At 42.3% G+C, this 21,324-nt stretch overlaps 2 protein-coding genes across 2 annotated transcripts in view; one reads left to right on the plus strand and one right to left on the minus strand.

The window, feature by feature from the left end:
- CIRH1A (cirrhosis, autosomal recessive 1A (cirhin)) overlaps positions 1-8,433 on the minus strand; it is a 37,441-nt gene extending 29,008 nt beyond the window's left edge. Inside the window, exons 1-4 of the mRNA XM_006878660.1 lie at positions 8,275-8,433; positions 4,638-4,829; positions 2,293-2,377; positions 593-682 (exon numbers count right to left, since the gene is read on the minus strand). Of these exons, the coding sequence (XP_006878722.1) occupies positions 593-682; positions 2,293-2,377; positions 4,638-4,829; positions 8,275-8,433 (526 nt within the window). The remainder of the gene's footprint in view (positions 1-592; positions 683-2,292; positions 2,378-4,637; positions 4,830-8,274) is intronic.
- Positions 8,434-9,676: 1,243 nt separating this feature from the next.
- Positions 9,677-18,608, plus strand: CHTF8 (CTF8, chromosome transmission fidelity factor 8 homolog (S. cerevisiae)). Its single transcript, XM_006878661.1, has 6 exons — positions 9,677-9,757; positions 16,478-16,535; positions 16,796-16,913; positions 17,290-17,976; positions 18,019-18,279; positions 18,397-18,608. The coding sequence occupies exons 2-4, from the start codon at positions 16,513-16,515 to the stop codon at positions 17,512-17,514; spliced, it is 366 nt and encodes a 121-aa protein (XP_006878723.1). The 5' UTR covers positions 9,677-9,757; positions 16,478-16,512; the 3' UTR covers positions 17,515-17,976; positions 18,019-18,279; positions 18,397-18,608.
- Positions 18,609-21,324: the final 2,716 nt, after the last annotated feature.

Consider the following 21,324-nt stretch of genomic DNA (forward strand, 5'->3'; position numbering starts at 1 on the left):
AAAAAAAAAAAAAGTAAAAGAAAAATAATTGGCGAATTGTCTTTGAGGAGTGGGAGGATATAAAAAAGACTTTTGTTTTGGTCACAACTTTTGAGAGAAATACAGTCAACACACTTGATCTGTTTTATCTCCAAACCTTAACTGGAAATACAGAGAAACAAACCCACCTATCAAAGCAGAAACCAATTGCATCACTGATTCCCTCAGCTAATTCTTTGGCCCAAGAACAGAGAAAGTCTAGGTTTTCTACCCTTCTATTATCATTTCTCATTAATTGTGCTATCAAAACCTTAAAATCCAGAATGCCAGAAGCCCATCTCTATTGATATTCCACGGGAAACTGACAGCGTATGCAGCACTGGTTAGGGAATTCTAGTATAAAGAGAAATACTACACCCTAATGAAAAATCAAGAAATCTCCTAAAAGCAGCTGAGAAAAGACTGAAAATATATGCATGGCACAAAGGGATAGCAAGAGGTCAGACCCTAAAGATCCCTGAAAGCATGACAAGGGCTCAAGCTTTTAGAAATTCAGAAATGTGAATCGGACAAACAAGACCCACCCTCCAAATAAAGTGAGAAAAATAGTCACCTGATTTGACATCAAACACACTAATGTAGTCTATGGAGCCAGCTGCAAGGTGGGTACCAGAGGGATGCCAGCTGAGACTCAGGATGCGACCTTGGGTGTTATACAAAAACGAAACAAAAAAAGAAAATGAAAATGACATACACATAAATACGCAGCAAGGAGTAACTAAGCTTCCCTTCCACAATTATCTGTAAGGCTAATCTTGGCTCTGCTGCACCTCAGTTTAGCTCTATGTAAGCAATGACAAGCAATAACTCTGTTTTGGTTTCTCAGATGTGATACTTGATACTTCCTTTAAAATGTGTACCTGGTTGATGGTTGTGTAAACAAGTACAACCTTTAAAGGAAAGCTGGTAGTAAGCTAATAAAATTTCAATATGGCTAGGACTTGATTCCTAGAATTGCACTATTAGGAAATAATCAAAGAGAAACATTTTCATGGGTGCCTTAAAATAAGGTTTACTAATGTGTTCACAGCAGTGTAGGTTTAAAGAGTTAAAATTAAATAACTCTGGTTTAAAATAAAAATTTAGTCAGTCATTACTAAGGATCAACTCACAGATGACCCTTCAGCAGTTTTTAGAGGCTGTAAATCACACGGGAGTTTGCCCAACTTTCTCCCATTAGGAGCGGATGAATTCAAACCTCCTCCCTTTAGGCTGGCAGCACAATTCATTCCTCAGTAAAAGAAATTATAGATTATCATAGAAGAGAATGCCAAGGGAGCTCTGGTGGCCTAGTGGCAAGAAGCTGCACCATAATCCCAGAGGTTTGCAGTTTGAATCCAATAGATTCTCTGCTGCTGGAGAAGGAGGGACACACACACACACACAAAATAATAAAATTAAAATAAAAAAATAAAAAAGAATGCCAGGCAGATTGTCATGACTGACACAGAAAGAGGCACCTGCATTTACAAGCTCGGGGGTTGGGTGGGGGTGAGGTGGAATTCATGTATGTGTACTTGTACGAAAATATGAGTGTAGAAGATAAGGTTCTAAAAGGTTGTCTGTACATTAAAATAAGGTGTTTCTTTTCTAGCTTGTATTTGGCTAAATGCATGACATTTTTATAAGGGCTGTTATTAGTTTTATAATTAAAAAATAACTGCTAAGAGATTATTAATAGCAAATAAATGAATCCGAGTAGAAGAAAATAAGTATTACTGATGTAGACTAGGAGATTGTGTGAGTCAGTCACTATCCTCTAGAGGAGATGCCAGTAACACCATGCCCCACAGACTGAACCAGGTTCACTTTTCATTTTGTAAAGACATTTTTACTCTCACCCTCTTCAGAAGTTTGACAACTCACCCTGTTCTGTAAGCCAGTATTAACTGTTCCTGACCAAGTTTTTAAAAAAACTTCTCCAGATAATTTTAATGTGTTAAGCAAGATTAAAAAGCACAGCTACTAAAGATTAAAATTCTAATTTCAAAATTTTATATACCCTGTATCATGAAAAGATTTCATTCCACAGATTCCTATTCTGGATTTCTGATTTTTCATGTTATTATTTAACCAAGTAATCCCAACTTTGATACACCATGAAGAAGCTTGGTTTTGGATGGCACTAGTACCCTGCTTGCTGAAAAAAGTCAACAAAAAGACCTGGCCTGTGAGAAAAGAAAACATAAGAAAATATCCCATCCCCAAGGAACTTACTGTTAGTTACTTATTGAACTACAAAAATATCCTTACTTTTCTGCCGTTCAAAATTCCTTTCAAACTGGATTTTGTCTGAGGTGATTTGAAATAATTTCACAGATCCATCTTCACAGCCAATCTATTAAGGGAAAAAAGGTAGAAAAAGTCACACATATAATGTTGCTGCTATGTACCATGTAGTGGGAAGTGAGTCATAGCTGACCCTCCAGTAGGTTTTCAGAGGCAGAAAAATGCATGGCAAGAGACTTCTCATTTTTCTCCCACCTAGTAGTTGGTGGATTTGAACCACCAGCCTTTTGGTCAACTGCCCAATTCTTTACCATTATGCCACCAGAGCTGCTTACATAGATGTACATATATACAGCTCCTTATAGTTTATCCAAGTTATGACAAATGACATTTCAAATAATTTTAAAAGTATTTTATCATTAGCCACTTGTACTGCATGTACATGCACATAATTGAGATAATGAAATATTTAATGTCTTAAGGAGACAGACTTAGGGTGGGATACAAGCCCTACCCTAGTAGAGGCCTCCAACATTACAGGATTTTATACAAATGAGTACAAAACAAAAAAGAACTAAAGATTTATGACAGATCAACCTTTAAAAGTATCGATTCTAATTTTTAAAAATCAAAACTCACAACTTTTTTTGAGAAATACTATAGTTCAATTTCACAATATGAAGCTACGCTGTAATCTTGAAGGGATACTGTTTGAACCCACTTGCAGCTCCACAGGACGGGCAATCTCCTTCCATACGATTAACTGCCTCTGAAAACCTGCTAGAAGGTCAGCTATGGGTTGGTTCCAAACACAGAAAGCACACAGTAAGACTAGATGGAAGGTAAAGTTGTAGATTCTATGGGCTAAACTCTGCTAAGAGCTGTGCTGCAATCCTAGAGGCATGAGGTTCGAATATGCCAGCTGCTCCGAGGGAAAAGGCTGGACAATCTCCTCCTGCACGAAGTTCTGAAAATCCACTGGAGGGTCAGCTATGGATCTGTTCCAACTCAACGGCACACACAACAACAAGGGCTAAAGGGAAGGGAAAGTAAGTGGTCCCTGCTTAAGGGCTACTGGAATTTCTGTTTCAGGTGATGAAAAAATTTGGAAACCGTGGTAAAGCCTGCACAACACTAAGTGTGATTAATGCATGGGACTGTATACTTGTTACTAGTTAAAAATGACACTGTGTCTATTTTACAGCAATTTTTACAAAGCTGCTCAACTTAACTTGTTGATGGACTTCTGAGAATTTTTAATATAAAGTATATTGCCACTGAGATTATATTTACATACATACACATACATATATATGCACACATACGTACATACATATACACACACACTAAGTGCACTGCCATCAAGGTTTTCAGGAGACTGTAAATTGCCTAAGATGAGACTGTTCCATCTTTCTCCTATGGCATCAATAGTGGATTCGAACTGCTAGAGAAGAGCTACCTTCAGGCTAACGGCCCAATTCCCTATGGACTACCCCACCAGAACTCCCTCAAAGAACAGTATGATACTGGTATAATGACCAAAACCAGAATATAACTCACTCACTGCCATCAAGTCTGAACTAGTCCACAGCTGGCCCTCATGTGGGTTTTTGGAAGCTGTAAAGTCAGATGGGAGATTTCTCATCTTTCTCCCAAAGAGTAGCTTTGGGATTTGAAGCACCTGCCTTTGGGTTGGCAGCACAACTCCCTAACCACAAAGACAGTAGAGTACTAGTAGTGTAGTCCATAGGGTGTTGCAATGCTAACCCAAGATGGTACCATTCGGCAGTTCGAGTCCACCAGTAACTCTACTAGAGAAAGATGGGCATTCTCCTCTCATGTGATTTATAATCTCCAAAACCCTGCTAAAGTTGGTTCAACCCAAATGCAGTTAGTGGGAGTGAGAATGTTCATTGTGAACCTACAGGAAGACCTGACGTCCTAAAAAATCTAACAACAAAAATAGTCCCTTTGTCTCCAAAAGTTTGGAAAAATGCTAAACCAACTGAATCTTCTCATTTCACAAAATAATAAATCCAGGTTCAAAGTAGTAGCAGGGAGGCTGTAAAAGAACAATGGATTTGTTTTTCCTTGTAGAAAAGTAATTTATTTCATGAAAAGCACTTACAGAGTTAGGCATGAAGAGTAAGATACCTGCTATTGGCACATTCTCCTCAACTAGAAATCTACCTGGGATTTAATTGGAAGATAACAAACTCAAGATCAACTCTGATCTTAGTTGGGCTCACATGGGATACAGTTCAGACTGAAGTTGCTACTTGCCATATATACCCTTTTTTGATTAACACAGGTAAGAAACTCAGTGGGCATAAGAGAAATCGGTTAAAATTGCCAAGGTGCTTACTGACCAAAAGTTGAGAGCCACTGGGGCTAGCAGTCATGCTCCAAATGGGTCCTCCAAAGGCATCCATTGAATACTTGATGTTTAATGCCTGCAGGTCATACTCAATAATTTCTCCATTGAGTCCAGCACTGAAAAGTCTCTGTCCTTTTGCCCAACATAAAGCTTCTGTTGCTCGAGATTCATGACCTGGGAAAAACTACAGAAACATAATTTTTTAATATACCATGAATTCATCAACTACCAGCAATGCACCAGAGTGAAACACAATACTTTCCTAGAAATCACACAGGGTTTCTTCTTACTGAGAAGATAAAATTTGGTATTTAGGGGTTCTAATTTTAGTTAGTTTTATAAAGAGTATTTTGTTCTTGTTACGAAGACTCCTGCAAAACTTTTTCAATAGAAAGAAATTTAGATTCTGTGTGATGTTCTAAAAATCCATGCAGCTGTCTTGCTCATTTCATAAATATACATGTATGTAGATCAAAACATACCTATTTGTACAATTTATATACTGTGAATCAATTATACCTTTAAAAAGCAGTCTAATAAAAAGAATACATTAATGATACCCTTTACAATTTTGCATTGAAGTTTCAGATTTCTAAATGCATTCCAGGCATTCAAAAGTTTTCACCCCTAATAGAGCACTTTATTCTTATAGCTAATTGAAAAGAGGCTGCATAGAGACAATGGTTCTTATTTGAAGTTAAAAGGGCAAGTTGCGCAGAGTAAGTGGACTGCTAAAAGGGTAAAAAGTCTGTGAGATGAAGAGAATATAGCTGAAAATAAGGGATAACAGTTAAGGAATGTTTGACTTACTAAAAAAAATGTAACTCAAGTCACTTTGTACAAGGCACCTGGCAAAACCTGATAATTCAGTTAGAAACATCACTGACGGGGTGATATTCTCACCAAACTTGAGGTTTGTTGTTGTTGATAAGTGCCGTGAAGTCGTAAAAAAAATAAACAAATGAACTATTAATTATAACTGTAATAAATTTACAAAAAGAAAAATCACATAATGTAACAAGCATGTTTTTCATACTACGGAATGTAATCTATTTGTGGGTGGGTGGTAATAACTAGTAATTTTTACTCATTTAGAATTAGAAAACAAACCCAAAATATCAGAGGACATTTTATATACTGGCAAACATTATTTTCATAAAACTTTATTTTCCCTTAAAACAACCAATAAAATATCAATCATGAAAAAAACAAAAAAGCCACTATTTCCAAGGGCGCTCTGATGGCCTAGTGGCAAGAAGCTGCACTGCAATCCCAGAAGTAAGCAGTTCGAATCCACCAGATGTTCTGCTGGAGGAAGAGAGGCAACCTCCTCCTGTACCAGTCAGATTTGATTTTGACAGTACACACACAAAAAATGAAAAAATTTAAAAAACCCCAACCCCCCTTATTTCCATTACAAATGTCTGCATATACACAACATATTTTTGTGGTTAGCAGTGAAAATAAAGTATGGAAGTGCTAGAACAGAGTGCTAGCTCAATCCTGTGGGTGTGGAATATCAGAAGATGGTTTTTCTAAGAAAAAATAACAAGAGAGCCAGCAAGAATGGATTGAAACTTTCATTCAGATAAAAATTTTTAAAAGTGATCTGAGTAGAAAGAACCACACTTGGAACAATTACCTAGGCCAGAGGCTCTCTCTGCTCCTTATTCCAGAATATTCTCTGGACTATTTTTTACTAGCCCTTTTGGTACACAAATCAGTGCACTACTCTAAATCCACGGACTCTGTTGGAAATACATCTATTTTTTTCCTTGAAAATTTGATTCCACTACCACCTTCTAATTCAAGATTTTATTCCATAATTATCCAACTGAAAAGATCTGTGAAACTAGACATAAATCCTGCCCTCAACAAACACATGTACAGTCAGAAAGATAAACAACTTATAAGCAGTAACAGGCAATCTACATGCTTTCTCTACTCTACTCCTTTGCTCCAACTATTTCTTCCTGACTTTTATCCACCTCTCCTTTGACTAGAAGGCAGTCTCCCCTCATAGGACTCTAGGCTCTATGCTATTCCTCAGCTGTTTGGGAAATTCTTTACTCATCTTTCCCCCCTACAGGACTTCAAACTCCTTGAAGGCAGTCCTACTAACATTTGTCTCAACAGTGTCTAGTACTTGTCACTTAAGCTCTGGTAATGAAATGGTTAAGTGTTTGACTGCTAACTGAAAGGTGGGCATTCAAACCCACCTGCACCTCTGTGAAAAAAAGATGTGGCAGTTTATTCCCATCAAGATTTACAGCCTTAGAAACCTTGTAGAAGCAGTTCTACTTTGTCAGATGGAGTTGCAATGAACTGAAACAAACCTGGTAACATTGAATACGGTGTTTCCTTTTTTTGTTACATGTTCATTGAGAAACATTTGGAATGCAGGTATCTGGCTGCTGGGGATATATAGGTACCTAGCATATGTTAAGATGTTCTGGAGAAGAGTACTAATATACCATGGATTGCTAAGAGAATTCATCCTACAGAGGTGAAACTAGGCTATTCCTTGAAGGCAAGGAACTGTCTGACATACTTTGGGTATGTTGCAAGGAGGGAACAGTCCTTACAGAGAGACATCATGCTTGCAAGGGTAGAGGGAAAGCAGAGAGGGTATTGGGGGTAGGTCAGAGACGATGAAATTGGCTCAAGATAAAGCAGGGTTCAGGACTGTTGTACATAAGGTCGCTATGTATATGCCGTCTTAAGCAACTCGATGGCATGTAATAGCAATAGCAGCAATAGCAACAGCAGCAGCAGCAGCAGCGCAGCAGCAGCAGCAGCAGCAAATGTAATTAAATGCTGCACCTGAAGAAAGGCAGTAACCAAGACCTTTGGGGGTGGTAGTGAATGATGCTATAATATTGGATATATCAAAAGGATGTTTTACCAAATTACAAACACCCTTTATTGCCAAATATAGGCATATAACACTATATTCTTTCAGAAGGATAAACTTGGGGGTTTCATTTTCCTGCCATTACTGCCTCAAAGAGCTTGGTATTAAAAAGTTGATCATTTTCTTCTAAATGAACAATGAAATGATGACTGACACTCAGCAGAAACTGCTTCGAAAATGAAATAAAGCAATAGTGTGAAACATCTCACTTCTTGTTGGGCCAAAAGGAATCCAAGAGACGTCACTTTCCAAATGACAAGTGAGACACAATTCTTAGATGGTACTTTTCTAATCAACTATAAAAAAAGAAATAAATAAACCCTGCAAACTCACTGCCATTGAGCTGATTCCAACTGAGAAATCCTCTATCAGGTTTCCAAGGCTGTAAATCACAAAGGGAAGAGACTTATCTTTCTTCATGAAGGAACTGGTGTATTTAAACCACTGGAGATATTCAATCTTTGTGCTAATGAGGAAACTGGATATGGACTACACCACAATAGCTCCTTAAGCAACATTATACAGATCAAAATGCTGTGCTTCTGTCATCAGTCTGATAAGAGAACTTACATTTGCCACATTCTTTATGTAGTCTCAGCAACCTGAGAAGGAGGAAAATCCTAACATTTTTACTTCTTTAAATTTAAAAACATTAAAGTTTTGTAGATGTCAAATTAGCACCAGAAATCCCAAATCAGGTTCTTGAATGACTTACTTTTTCCTGAAAGTAATTTGCTGACAAGTTATAAATTTCCACAGTGCCATCTGTTCGTGAAACAGCCAATCTGTTTGAATGGTTATTGTAAGCCACACAGCGGATCCCTGATGGAACATAATTAAAGAAGCGTACTCGATGGACCCTAAATTCACCCATTCCTAGAAAAAAGAGGAGAAAAAAAAGTCGTCATTATTAATCTCTAAGTGCAATAAAAATTCTAACATGCCATCAGTTGATCATCACTGTTGTAGATGGAAGAATTTAACCAGACCTCACTGATAGTCACTACTGAATAGCTGACTAATGATGCTTTCATGTCCCACACAAGAACTTATCAGATCATCTCCAACAACTCAAGATATTCTGAAATAATAAGGATGTTAACACCAAAGGATCAAAACATCAAGACAGAGCCCCACCCACACAATACTGTCAATTAAAAAAAAAAAGTTTCCAGAAAGAAGGGTAAGAACTTGGAACTCGATCTCAGTGCATAAAGACTGAACATATAACAGAGAGGCCAAAAATGCATATAAGAGAGGCACAGAGCTGGCCAGCTGTGAGAGTCAGAAGCTCACGTTCTCCTTTGTAGAGAGGAGACACTGCCACCAGACCCAAGGAAAAGAACGGCAGGCTTCCTTTTACCAATTCTGGTCCAAACTATGTAAAGACAGGAAATCAAGGTACGCTGACAGCCAAAATCAGAGTCTCTTAGTGACGAAATCATTCAGCAAAATCACCTCGGGAAATGGTTAAAAATGCAGGATTCAGTGTTCCACTACTGAATTCTACTCTTGCAGAGAGAAGAGTGGAAGACAGGAATTCTCTACTTTAGCGAGTACCTCTTCCCAACTCTAGTGCAGGCTAAAGTTTGCAACTCACAGACCCAAAGTAATATAGTGACAGTCACGAGTTCTTCACGGGAGGGCCTACAGGATGTGTGACTGGAAATGCCCAGTGTGGCATCTTTCAGACTATTTTGTCCCCCTTCTCCCCTGGCTGTCAACAGAGACATCCGGCGAGGGCAAGGCTCGGCTCTGGTTCGCACTCGCTCGACTGAGTCCGAGGATCGAGGCACCGGCTAGGTTGGCGCGCTCGGCACGGCCCAGCGGCCGTCTGAAGTGCTCTCAAGCCTCCGTCACCCCTTTCCTCTCTAGGGGGTCTGTGGAGAGACACCCCCCCCAAACCAGTGCAAAAGGCGAGGCGATCTCCGCAGGGCACCCTAAACAGATAATCGTATCCCCGGAGGAGCCCGCCTCACCCGCTCCGTCAGACCTTTCCCCAACTCACCGTCAGCCGCGGAATCAACTCTCTCAGCCCCGGCCCCACGTGCGCGCGCTCCCGTGCTCTGCCCCGGAAGTGCTTGTTTACGCGAGACCGGAAGTGCGCAGGCAGTGCTCGCGGCGGCGGCGACGGCGGCGGGAGGTTCGGTTGTCGCCCGTTAGCCGCGCGGCGCCGCGCTCGGCGGCCGCCATTGCAGGTCAGGCCGCGGGCAGGGGGCACGGGAGGCCTTTGGGGAGCGAGGGCCAAGCCGGGGACGGGGGCGAGGCCGCGGAAGAATGGGAGATAGGGAGCTAGGGCCGGGCGGGGCGTGGGGCGCGCGGCGCTGGTAGAAGAATGGCGAGCGGAGGGGCGGGGAGCTGAGGGGCGGTTGGGAGGGGGAAGGGAAGCGGAGAGGGCCGCGCAGAGGTGGGGGCGAACTCTTCGGGGCCCCCGGGTTAGGCGGGCTGGGAATTGTGGGGGAAGGGAAGGTTTGGGGACGGGAGGCGAAGGGGGAGGGAAGGAAAGGAGCGAGTGGGGCGGAGCGGAGCGACAGAAGGGCGGAAAGGGTGGCCAAGCGCGGGCGGAGGACCGAGAAGGGGGCGGCGCGGGCCGGAACCTCGAGGTACGTGCGGGCCGGGGCTCTTCCCCGGGTGCTTGGGAGCTGGGTACGCGAGCTTGCGGGAACCAGGTGGAACAGGAACCCAGGAAGTAGCGGGAGTGGCAGGAAGGCGATTTTGCGGGGTTGGGTTGGGGAGACGACCTGGAATCAGGACTGTAAGGTTCGTTTGAGGAGACATTTTCAGTAATGGGTGGGAGATTGTTTGGAAAGGTGATTTGGAAAGTCGTTGGATGAGAGTCTGGAGGGTGATCCCCGGGGTTTTTGTGGCTGAATGAAATATATGAGAATAGGGGTGGGGTAGGATGCTGGAGGTGGGAAACACTGTAGCTTTGAAAGAATGGGGAGCAATTTGGAGGCGGAAGGTAGCAGGGGATTGTAATCTTTGGGAAGAGAGGAGGTGAGCAGTTTGAAAGGCCACTCCAGTGGGAGATATGGAAAACGGCTGTTTAAAAATTAGTTTCCTTGGGAGCTAGGAGAAGGAATTGAAACAGCCAGGAAAGCAGGTTCACATGAGCTTTAGAGGTAATTTGGTGGGATTGGAAAAAAGGGGAAAGCGGATTGAAAAATCCCAGAAGGTAGGAGGGACTAGAAATGGGCGGAAGTGTTTGTAGTTTTCGGTTAAACTGCGAAGTGGGCTAGGGGAGGGGGTGGAGAAGTTGGGGGCTGTTGGGAGGAGAATTCCGTTTCTAGAGAGACCCCAAGAACAACTAGGAGGGAGGGAACTTTAGCGGAAAATAGGGCAGCATAGCAGGAAGAGGTGGAAGGTTGCAATAGGACTGCAGAGTAGCAGAAGATGGAGAAAACTGGAGTAACTCAGATCGACTGAAGCCATCTTTTCCACCCATTGTCTACAAATGCCAGTAATTGATTCCCTTCAACAAGGGAATCCTAAAATGTGATGAGAAAGTTCCACGTGTATGCAGAGTACCCACGCACGTTTTTGAACACAATTCACTAAAAAGTTTGGAAGCATTCAGTTCCACTTACCCCCCCACACACACACTTCCCCCTTTGGGAGGCTGCTGGCTTCACTTTTAGAAAAGATTTGGCATTGACGCCTGTCAAAGACAAGATCCCTTTCACAAAACCCCAATGTCACTGCTAATAAAAAGAATCTGGATTGAATTGTATATAAAATGTCTTGAATTTTTCACTTGATTGAAAGGTACATCGAGAAATGGTCATCATATTTACAGCAATGACCTTCCAAAACCAAATCCCAGAAACTATGGTGAATCCTGACTGCTGTGTTTTAATTACTTTCCTGTTCTAATGATTTTTAATTTTTAACATACTGCTTTTTTAAGATGTTTTGGTTCACTGTAAACAGTTAAATTGTTAATTCCATAGTAAAGGATTCTAATAGATTTGTGCTGAGAAAATGCCACATTCCTCAGATCGCTGCCCTGAAGGCTTACATTCATCACCTTATTTTCAAAACAATCCTGTGGGACAGATAGTTTTATGCCCTATTTATTGGTGGGAAAACTGAAATCAGTAAATTCCCTTCTCTCATAGATGACAATTCAAGTTTGCCTGACAATTTGTATTCATTAGGTATACAAAATAACACAATAAATGCTGTCAAAACAGTTTTCAGGCATATTTTGTCATTTAATTTCTGAAAATGGATTTTTTAAGAATTGGGAAGTTAAAATATTTTTAAAAACACTAGTAGAATTTAATTATCTGTAATTAGGTTAAATTATGGAATTTAAGCCATTCTTTTTTTTTCTTCTTTAAAAGTTAGATATTCTGTTTTGCCACAAATAAATGCCACACTTCTGAAACATTTTCTTTCCAGGGCACCTGCCATTATGTAGATCGTGGCTTAATTGTTCCTTGAGATTGTTTCCTGTAGTTAATTTAGTAATTCAAATGCCAGAGAATGAGAGATATGCAAACCAGTTGTTTATACTTCTCTCAACTTAATAAACCATTGCCCATCTCAAAGCTGTTGTCAGGATGTTTTTACAAGACGACAAAATGTAGTTTCCCAACACCCCCTCCTCCAAGGTTCTTTGTAATTTTAATAGTTACTAACTTCAAAATTGAGGTAGAGCCCAAATGGCAGATGTGTTCCAGATTGGTCTGGTTCCAACCTGATGTTTTGAGTTGTGGTTAGAGCTCCATTTGTGTGTCTGGATTGACTCTAAGAATGAAGGTTGGTTCAGGGGTCATTTGGATAAGCAGCAGTAGTTTTACTTTATTCAGGACCCATTAACTAATTCCAGATCATAAAGCTAGGAATGATTAGAACAAACTTAGTTGGGCAGCATCTTTAGAAAAAGACATCTGTAGAAGAAACAACTTTAATAGGAAAAAAGTTTGGATGAGAACTAACATTTACAAAGTTTTTTAGAATTTGTTTCAGAACTGAAGCCTGGCATACGCATATAGAACTTCTGTGCTGTTTCATTTGCTTGCCTATGTGCAGGCTCAGAAAAACTGAATAGCAATCATTTCTCCCCTTGGGAAATTAGAAGTAGCAGGGAGTACATTTCCTATGACCAATGAGACTGATGATGCTCTGAAAATACAAGTGAGTTTAAACATCTCATTGAAAATCCACAAACTCAAGAGATTCTTTTCAGGCTCTATAATTACCTTTTTTAGACTAGAATTCTTGTTCTTGAGAGTTAGATCCAGTCAGACCTGAGATTAAGAGAGGTCAGCACTGGGAGACTTCTTCCATTGACTCCCTTTTAGTTTCATGATAGTGTGCTCCTCATGTAACATTTTTCAAATAAGGTGGGTTTCTACACAAGCCAGATCCTAGAACAAATGTCTAGAAATTTCTCTTTTCTGCGCCAACGACTTGAAAACTGACTCAGATTACTCTCCGGTGGGTTTTCAGAGGCAATTTAATTAGGAGGAGGTTGCCCATATTTCTCCTTCAAAGTGGTTAGTGGATTTGAACCACATGCATTTGTGTTTACAGCATAGTTTCTTACCACTTGGCCACCAGAGATTGCTCCAGATGTTTCTCTAACTTGGGTAGAATAAGTGAATTGAGGCAGAAGTTTTAGAGAACTGTTACACAGATTTTTCATTATGTTACTATTTACAATTTGTTACACTAGGATTAGGATTATTTATACCTCTTTATCCTCCCCCATCTGTTTTTTTCTGCTTGCTTTCAAGGGGATGAGAACAAGTTGCTATATGCTAAGGGAATTACATATTCCCTACTGCTTCCATCCCATGGTCCCTCACTGAAGTAAGCTGGCATACCTACCTATTTTAGCCCTGAGAACATTTGCTTGTAATCTCAAGGAACAAGAAAAAAATAGAACTCAGATGTGAAAACCATAGGCTATTTCAGATCAATTAAAGTGATGCCATTCTCTTATTTCTTAACTAGGTAAATGCATCGCCATGTACAGAAATCTAAGTTCAGCACACAGGTCCCATGAGCAATGCTCATAAGCTTGACCACTTCCATTGAGTACATGTCTGCACCATCCTAGAAGGTCTAGTACAAGAAAGGCCAGACTATAGTTGCAGAAGAGTGACACTGGGTCGCACAATGCTGCTGTTCGGGAGCATCGCTAGGTGTCCGCTCTTATAACAGGTGGATCTGGGCAGTGATAAAGATGTGTGTTCATTCAAGCACCAATGAAGATTGCATCTCTGCCCCATTTTCCAGACAATGTTTTTCTTTGGCCAACTTTGGCTATAGTTTGGAAGCCCTGTTTTAACAGAAAACTGCTTAGGAAGTGGGAAATAATTCCGTATTCCCTTTCCCTAAGCAATCCACACACCTGATATCAAACACGTGGCCAGAAACAACTTTATCATTTCCTCCCAGTGCTCTGTTACCAGAGAGGAAAACACTGCCTTCTAACTCAATTTCAAAAATCTCTTGATCTCCCTCCTTAAAACAATTTAGAGATTCATGTACCTGTGTTGCCTCTCTACAACCACCTTATTTTACCATATATAACATGCTCATTAAGGAAGACACACTGCCTCATCAGTCAGCAGAAACTTACAAGAACCCTTTCTCTCCAGATTGATTTCCTGATCTTAAGAAATGTCACATCTTTTCAGTTTCTAGTTATTGAGACTTCTCATAGATTTGCTTGTCATTCTGGACATGCTGATTTATTTCACTTTGTAGGAAATTAGCTATTAACAGTAAATGTTGAAAATGTCGTCATTGATTTCACAGTAGTTGAAAGAGACAAATGCTATGTTGGCCCCGTAATCAAGTGCCTTGTACGAGGTCATACAGTTAAAAGAGTTCTATAGCTACAGCCTGGAACCCTAATTGGGGACCCTTGATTCTAAATGGTTAATTAAAATACTCATCATGTTTATGCAGATGGTAGTGGTATGTCAGGTGGTTCCACATCCAGAGCTGCTGCAGAAAAGAAAGTCTGGCTTATTTGCAAATGTTCTCTTGATTTCCCTTTCGTTTATGGACACCGCTTGACTCTACTGAGCACCTGCCTTCTGCCTTGGTGCCTTTCCACCCTCATTAGCGCCTAGTTTTCTTCTTTGGTGATTCTAAGTGCAGATAAAAATCAGATGACCCAGGTTCTTTACTGGTTGTGTCTTACACTGTGACTGAAGGCAAATGATTGAATCTATACTCAGTAGCCTCATTTCTAGATAGTTCTATTTCATAGAACTGTCATAGTTGAGTGGGAGTCTCCACCAGGACCTCTGGTGCTGCAGTTGAGAGCTGCTCTGCTAACCAAAGGTCATGCCTCTCGAGCAGTTTCAATCCACCAGAGGCTCCTTGGAAGAAAGGTGGATAGGCGATCTCCACCTGTGCTGCCTCAGAAACTTAAAGCTATGAGTTATTTCCGACTTGCTGGCAGTGAGTGAGTGAGCTGTATGTGTGTACCATGTTAAATCCATAGAACAGTTTGAGTAAAAGTCCAGTGAGTTGACCAAGTCCATGTTCCCACAGTTTGGTATTCTAGAAATACAGGTTTTGCTATCTCATAGGGCTGATTTTTCCTGGGATTCGTTATCCTCAGAATGAAAGCGTAGAAGTAATGAAGCCTATTTAACGGGTCAGGTATTTCCTAAACTTGAGCACAGTTAAAATACCTATATATTGGGCCTCCCCTCCATATTTCCTTTTAGGGAGTGAGATCTTTCTCTTTGGGAATGGAACTTTCTAATAACTATTTTACCCTCAAAAAAATCCCTATATATTGGGAGAAGCACTTTAGACCCCCTACCTCCCAAACCCAGGAAATCTCATTCCCTGAGGGACACAAGTACAAAAGAAACCAGTTAACTGGAGGTGAGGGTACTCACTCTCCCATCTTTGTAGAATACACCAAACTTGCCAGCAGGTGGTGCTGTTGTATAAGTATGTTTTGGGGTACAGTCATATCATATATAATTTTGTGTGTGTGTACCGTCAAATCAGATCCGACAGGGGTACAGAAGGAGATTGCCCCACCTTCTCCAGCAGAGCATCTGGTGGATTTAAACGGGGTACAGTCATATCTTAAGTGGAAGATCATAAAGAATTACCATTCATGAAAGTTACCTAGAGAATTACTTTTGGTTGCCTTAGCTTTAACTTAAAGGGAGTCTTTAGAATATCATAAAATAGGCAAAGCAAGAAAATGTAAACTCTTTAAATAAAAAGTACCTTCATTTTAAAGAAATACATAGAAAGTGGAATGTCTTTGACAAAGGCAAGTTAACACAATGTTTAGTAGTGTTAACTACTGGCCCCTGAGACTGGCCCTCCTCACCCATCAAGCCTGGAACAAAACTCACCACTCAAGCTTAGTTTTCAGATAGGCAGTAAAGTGACCAGTAAGGAGGCTAGGGTGACACACACCTAACCATACAGGGTCAAAATTGCAGCATTTGCCCAAGAATGAAGCACAGAAGAAAAGAAGCGATAGGATAGAGGCATTAGTGAAGATTACAAGAGGGAGGAAATGGGGAAAGGGTGTTCTAACAGTGTTATAAAACAAAATGTATGTGATTGAATGAAAAACTAATTTGCTTTGTAATCTTCCACTTAAATAGTAATTTAAAAATGAGAAAAACTGGGCTCTAATACATAAGATATCTTAGGTTTAAATTCTGGGCTTTGACTTAATAGCTGTATAACCTGAAACTCAATTTTTCCTATTAACTTTCCGTGTTGTGGCTCAATACCGGTGATCTGTAGCAACTTTTTATTTACAATAGCAGTAGTAAGACCTCATACAGGGTTGTTCAGAGAATAAAATGAGAGCACTGTAAGGTATTTAGAAAAGTGCTTCACACATAAGTGATAAATACTTGCTATGTTATTATTGCCCTAAATATTTTTTTTCTTCTCTCTCCCCCCAGTTTGTTTTCATTTGCTTTTAAAAGACAGAAAGCTCATGGTACAAATTATTATCTCCAGGTGAGTATGTTTGGGGCTGTCTTCTTTTAGCATGAATGCTTAGGACTGTACAGGTTTGTGGTTTCCTTGAGAGAATCAGGGTCCTTAGGTCCCTCTCACAAATCCTTTTATTTCACTTTCTAACTCAGTGCCTAGTACTGCCCCATTTCCCAGGAACTTATATTCAAGGGAACAGTCCTCTGGGCCTTGAATGGTGGTGTAAGACACTACTCATCCTTTACCTCTTAAAAATATTGTAACCACCAGCCCTTTGCTTGCAGTGCTAGGACTGGAGGCCTGGCAGAATGGGTGCTGATGGAACTCCAGGGGGAGATCGAGGCTCGCTACAGCACCGGATTAGCTGGAAACCTCCTGGGAGACCTACATTACACCACTGAGGTGAGGGGGCTTTCTTTTCCCTCCCTACTGCCTTAGGAAAGCAAGCCCCACCAAGGTGGTGCTCCCAGGACCCAGAGTGAAGACTGCCTCAGGTTTGTTCAAGGTCTAGCTAGTCTGTGGAGTTCACTGCTTGTTTTCCCTAACCTTGTGTAGTAGCAGGGAAACTTAACTTTGGGAATCTTGAAGGATCACATTTCTGAAAGTGGACATCCTTTTATGTGGGACTAGGAAGCTTAAAAAGAGTATGAGGGTCCAAGCACTCAACTTTGGTAGAACCAGACTAGAGAAGGGAGGTGCCAGAATTGCTCACCAAGAGTGGCTTCACAAGGTACTTGGGTGTTATGACTTAAGTATTTTATTTTTAATTCTGTCAAAGGGGGTTCCTGTGCTGATCGTGGGACATCATATTCTGTATGGGAAAATCATCCACCTGGAGAAACCGTTTGCTGTTCTTGTCAAACACACACCTGGCGAGCAGGACGCTGATGAACTTGACTGTAAGACTGGCACCCGTTACCTGGTGACTGCACTCATCAAAAACAAGATTCTTTTCAAAACTCGCCCCAAGCCCATTATCACCAGCGTCCCCAAGAAAGTATGAAAGAACCTCGGATTTTCCCTAGAGACCGGCCAACTCCTTGGACACGTGCTCCGCTGCCACCCCGAGAGCAGCTCAACAGTTCCCTGGGACCACAAGGGGGTCCCATTCTGAACACAGGCAACCCACTGTGTGTGAACTCAGATCCCTTTCTTATGGCAGCTGGTTCTCTTGGTGGAAATCTGGCCCCATTTCCAAGGAACCCATCTCCTTTCCCAACACCATCAGGCTCATTGGCTTCAAACCCAGCGCCTTTCCCTGTTGGTGCTCGTGACCCAGGTATGGCTTCTTTTCCAAGAGGGATGAATCCCACTGGCACAGGCGCCATTTCCTTCCCAAGGCCAAGCGGCCTTTTAGGCCCGGGCCCGGGCCCTGGCCCTGGCTCAGCTCTAAATGCTAGAGCAGGGGCTCTTCCAGGCCCAGGACCTCTGTCTAACCCAAGACTAGGAGGTCTCCCAAGTACGGGTCCTCTGTCCAACCCAAAGCTAGGAGGTCTCCCTAATGCAGGTCCTATGTCTAACCCAAGGACAGGTGGTCTTCTGGGAGCAGGTCCTGACCCCAGAAGTGGTGGCCCCATAGGCCCTGGATCTGGGCCCAATTTAAGAGCAGGTGTTCTTCTGGCCTCTGGGAATGGTCCTCCCAATCCTAGGCCAGTTGGCCTGGGCCCAGGACCAACTCCCAATTTGAGATCAGGCTTTATAGGTACAAATCCTGCCCCCAGGTCAGGCATGCTTCAAGGCCCAGGCCTTGGACCCAACCCAAGAGCAAGTGGCCTCGGTCCAGGAATTGGACCCAACCCAAGAGTGGGTGGTCTGGGTCCAGGCCTTGGACCTAACCCAAGGGTGGGTGGCCTAGGCCCAGGCCTTGGTCCCAATCCAAGGGTAGGTGGCCTAGGCCCAGGCCCTAACCTGGACACCAGAGCAGGTAGTGGTCTCTTGGGTACAGGATCTGGTCTTAATCTAAGAATGGCTGGGCCTCAAGGCCTAGATCTTGCCCCCATTCTAAGAGCAACAGGTCTTTTAGGAGCAAATTCAGCTGCTCTCTCACAGGCTTCTGGAAACATAGGCACAAACCCATCTTCTGTGACAAGAGTACCTGGTCCGATAGGCCCAAACTCGGGTCCTGGCTCTCGGGGAATTGGCTTCCCAGGGCCAAATCCATCTGCCATGTCTCGGGTTCCTGGTCCCATGGGCCCTAATTCAACTCATTTCTCAAGGCCAACTGGCCCTATGGGAATAAATGCCAATCCCTTCCCACGGGGGACAGGCTCAGGGGGACTAAACCCAGCTGCCTTCTCTCAGCCTTCTGGCTCATTGGCTTCAAATCCTGCTACCTTTCAAAGATCTGCTGGCCTCCAGGGCTCAAGTGCAGCAATTTTCCCAAGAGCCTCTGGACCATTAGGCCCCAACCCAGCTAACTTCCCAAGGGCCACTGGTCTACAAGGTCCAAATCCAGCTACCTTTCCAAGGTCTACTGGCCCACTAGGTCCTGGCCAAGTTGGTTTCCCTCGGTCAGCTGCTGGGCCCCTGGGAGCTTCCCCAGCAGGACCTGTGGGTATTAACCCAGCTCCTTTTGCAAGGGCAGCTGGGTCTCTGGGTCTAAACCCAGCTTCTTTTCCAAGAATGAATGGCCCAGTAACCAAGGCGATAGTCCCATTTCCTAGAGTTGGGAGCCTCCCTGGCACAAACCCAGCTGGTTTCCCAAGACCTGGGGGTCCTGTGGCTGCAATGTACCCAAATGGAATGTTACCCCCTTAAGCTCCATTTTCTTTCCAGTACCTCTTTGGTGTACAGGCACTGTGGTTCTGGGCAACAGCTATCCTTAGGTAAAAGGGAAGTAAGGAGCTGTGATCTGAAGTACATAGCTGGGGCTCAAAATCAGATGAGCCATATTTTTCAAACTACTTTCTTGACTAACAGTGAAATGTTATTTGTGGGACATGGACTTTGGTGGGTGGAAGTGATCTTGGCTTTGAGGATCTCCAGCCTTGCAGAAGCCTGCTGTGCTTTTGTCCCACAGCTTTCTGCCCCTTGTTTCTTACTAGTTCTTGACTTGTTCTCGTGGACTTTTCCTCAGGGATACATTGACCTGCAGGTCCTAATTCATATGTATTCCCCTGCTCATCACTGGAGAATCAGCTGACTGCTTTGTAGAAATGTTGCATTGGTGAATGGACCATGCTTCGGTAGCTCTGTGACCGGGGCAGCTTGGACCTGGTCATTCTCTACTGCCATACCTATCCCTGGGGGCTTGAACAGGGAGGTGGACAGCCACTTCAGAAAGCCACCAAATACTTCTGAGGCTCCTTCCTCTTGGGACTTGGGAGGCCAGAACTGAGGCCCCACTATTCATCCAGCTCCTTCTCCACTGGTACTCCCAATCAAAGAACCTCAAAATTTCAACTGATGTATGTGGATGGGACTCTTGGAACTGGGTGGGGGTTGGGTAAAGGGGAGAAATCACTGTGCTTTTGTTCAGCCTGATGTGAAGGATGGTTGTTTTTCCTGCATTGTATCTTTTCTTACTGTTTCTTTAATAAATGGGATGAGAAGGCTTCTGAAACCACTCATTTTGTTACCTGTTTCACAGGGAAACATATCTGCTGCTTTTAAAGGTTTCAACATAGCTAGTATTACATTATCTGCCAGGTGAGTGCAGTGAGCAAGAGTTGGTTTGGGCCTTGAGTTGGCTCCTTCTGCCAGTTACTTACCTAAGACCTTACCCACTTCTACTTTAAAGTTAAGCCCCTTTGGTGTGCACTTGTGACCCAGGTGGGTCTACTGTTCTCCCCAGATCTAGAAGTAACAATGACAGTTCCTCTTGAGTTCACTGAAATTACCTTTGACAAAGCTGCATTTCTGTCCGATGTACCTCTAAAAGCTAATTTGCATTAAGTACAAAGGAGAAGGAAGTAGCTCAGATACCAGCATTATATGAGAATCTTTATTTTGACAAATAAGTGGAGTATAAAAAAGTTGACCTGATAAGTGTAAAAAAAAAAAAGGAAAAATAAATATGTTTACAAGTTACTGTAGAAATAATACAAAAAGAGTTAAAATTCTCAAAAGTGAGGAAAAACCAAAATGTGTCATTGTATAAAGGCTCTTCCCTTACAAGAAACTGGAAAAAGCTCAAGACCCAGTTTGGTTTTTTTTGCTGCTAAAAAAAAGTACAAAATAACTTAGAAAAGCCAGTCGAGGTCAAACGTTGTAAGCCTGCTACCTGCACTTGCTTGTGATCTAAGGAAAGTTGACAACTACAGTGCAAGGCAGTACTGATGGTAGGATAGCCAGGAGTTCTTTCTCCATCCGGAGTCCATCTCCTATATTAACTTTCAAGTAAATACTGAAGAAAAACCAAGCCCTTAGTGAATCTCAGCTCTGCAGTTACCGGACCGGATTTCCTTCATTGTAGCTCAAAATAGTTTACCTCTTGGCCAGCAAAAGACCCGGAAGAGCCTAGAAGAACTGCCTTTAGCAAATGCCTGCTCCTTTCCAGCCTTCATGGGTTAGGCCCAACACTAAGCAGTCTTGTCAGAAACCCTGGAGGTCTGTGTGATGGAACAACTTGAGCTGCACCTGGAAATCCCTTTAATGCATGGGAGATGAAGGAAAGCACCAGAGTTTGCCCATCTGGCTCAGAGGACACTTGATTCTTCTGTAGGAAGCACCTGGATACATTTAAGAAGCTAGCACCCTCAACTACCCTGTTAGTGCTAGAGAGGTTAACTGGCCCCATGTAGAATGGAAATTTGAGAAAAGAGCAAGTAATACTCAAAGGCTTAATTAAGTCAAGATCCCAGGAAGGTTTCAA

This window comes from Elephantulus edwardii, unplaced genomic scaffold (genome assembly GCF_000299155.1).
Source record: "Elephantulus edwardii isolate Elephantulus edwardi_28Jun2011 unplaced genomic scaffold, EleEdw1.0 scaffold00001, whole genome shotgun sequence".
Classification (NCBI taxonomy): Eukaryota; Metazoa; Chordata; class Mammalia; order Macroscelidea; family Macroscelididae; genus Elephantulus; species Elephantulus edwardii.

What these genes read in the sequence shown, in the direction of transcription:
- CHTF8 (XM_006878661.1), top strand. Translation starts at nt 16,513, where the DNA reads ATGGTACAAATTATTATCTCCAG. An exon ending in GTACAAATTATTATCTCCAG is followed by an intron (nt 16,536 to 16,795) that starts GTGAGTATGTTT and finishes CTTTGCTTGCAG; the next exon opens with TGCTAGGACTGGAGGCCTGG. An exon ending in ACCTACATTACACCACTGAG is followed by an intron (nt 16,914 to 17,289) that starts GTGAGGGGGCTT and finishes ATTCTGTCAAAG; the next exon opens with GGGGTTCCTGTGCTGATCGT.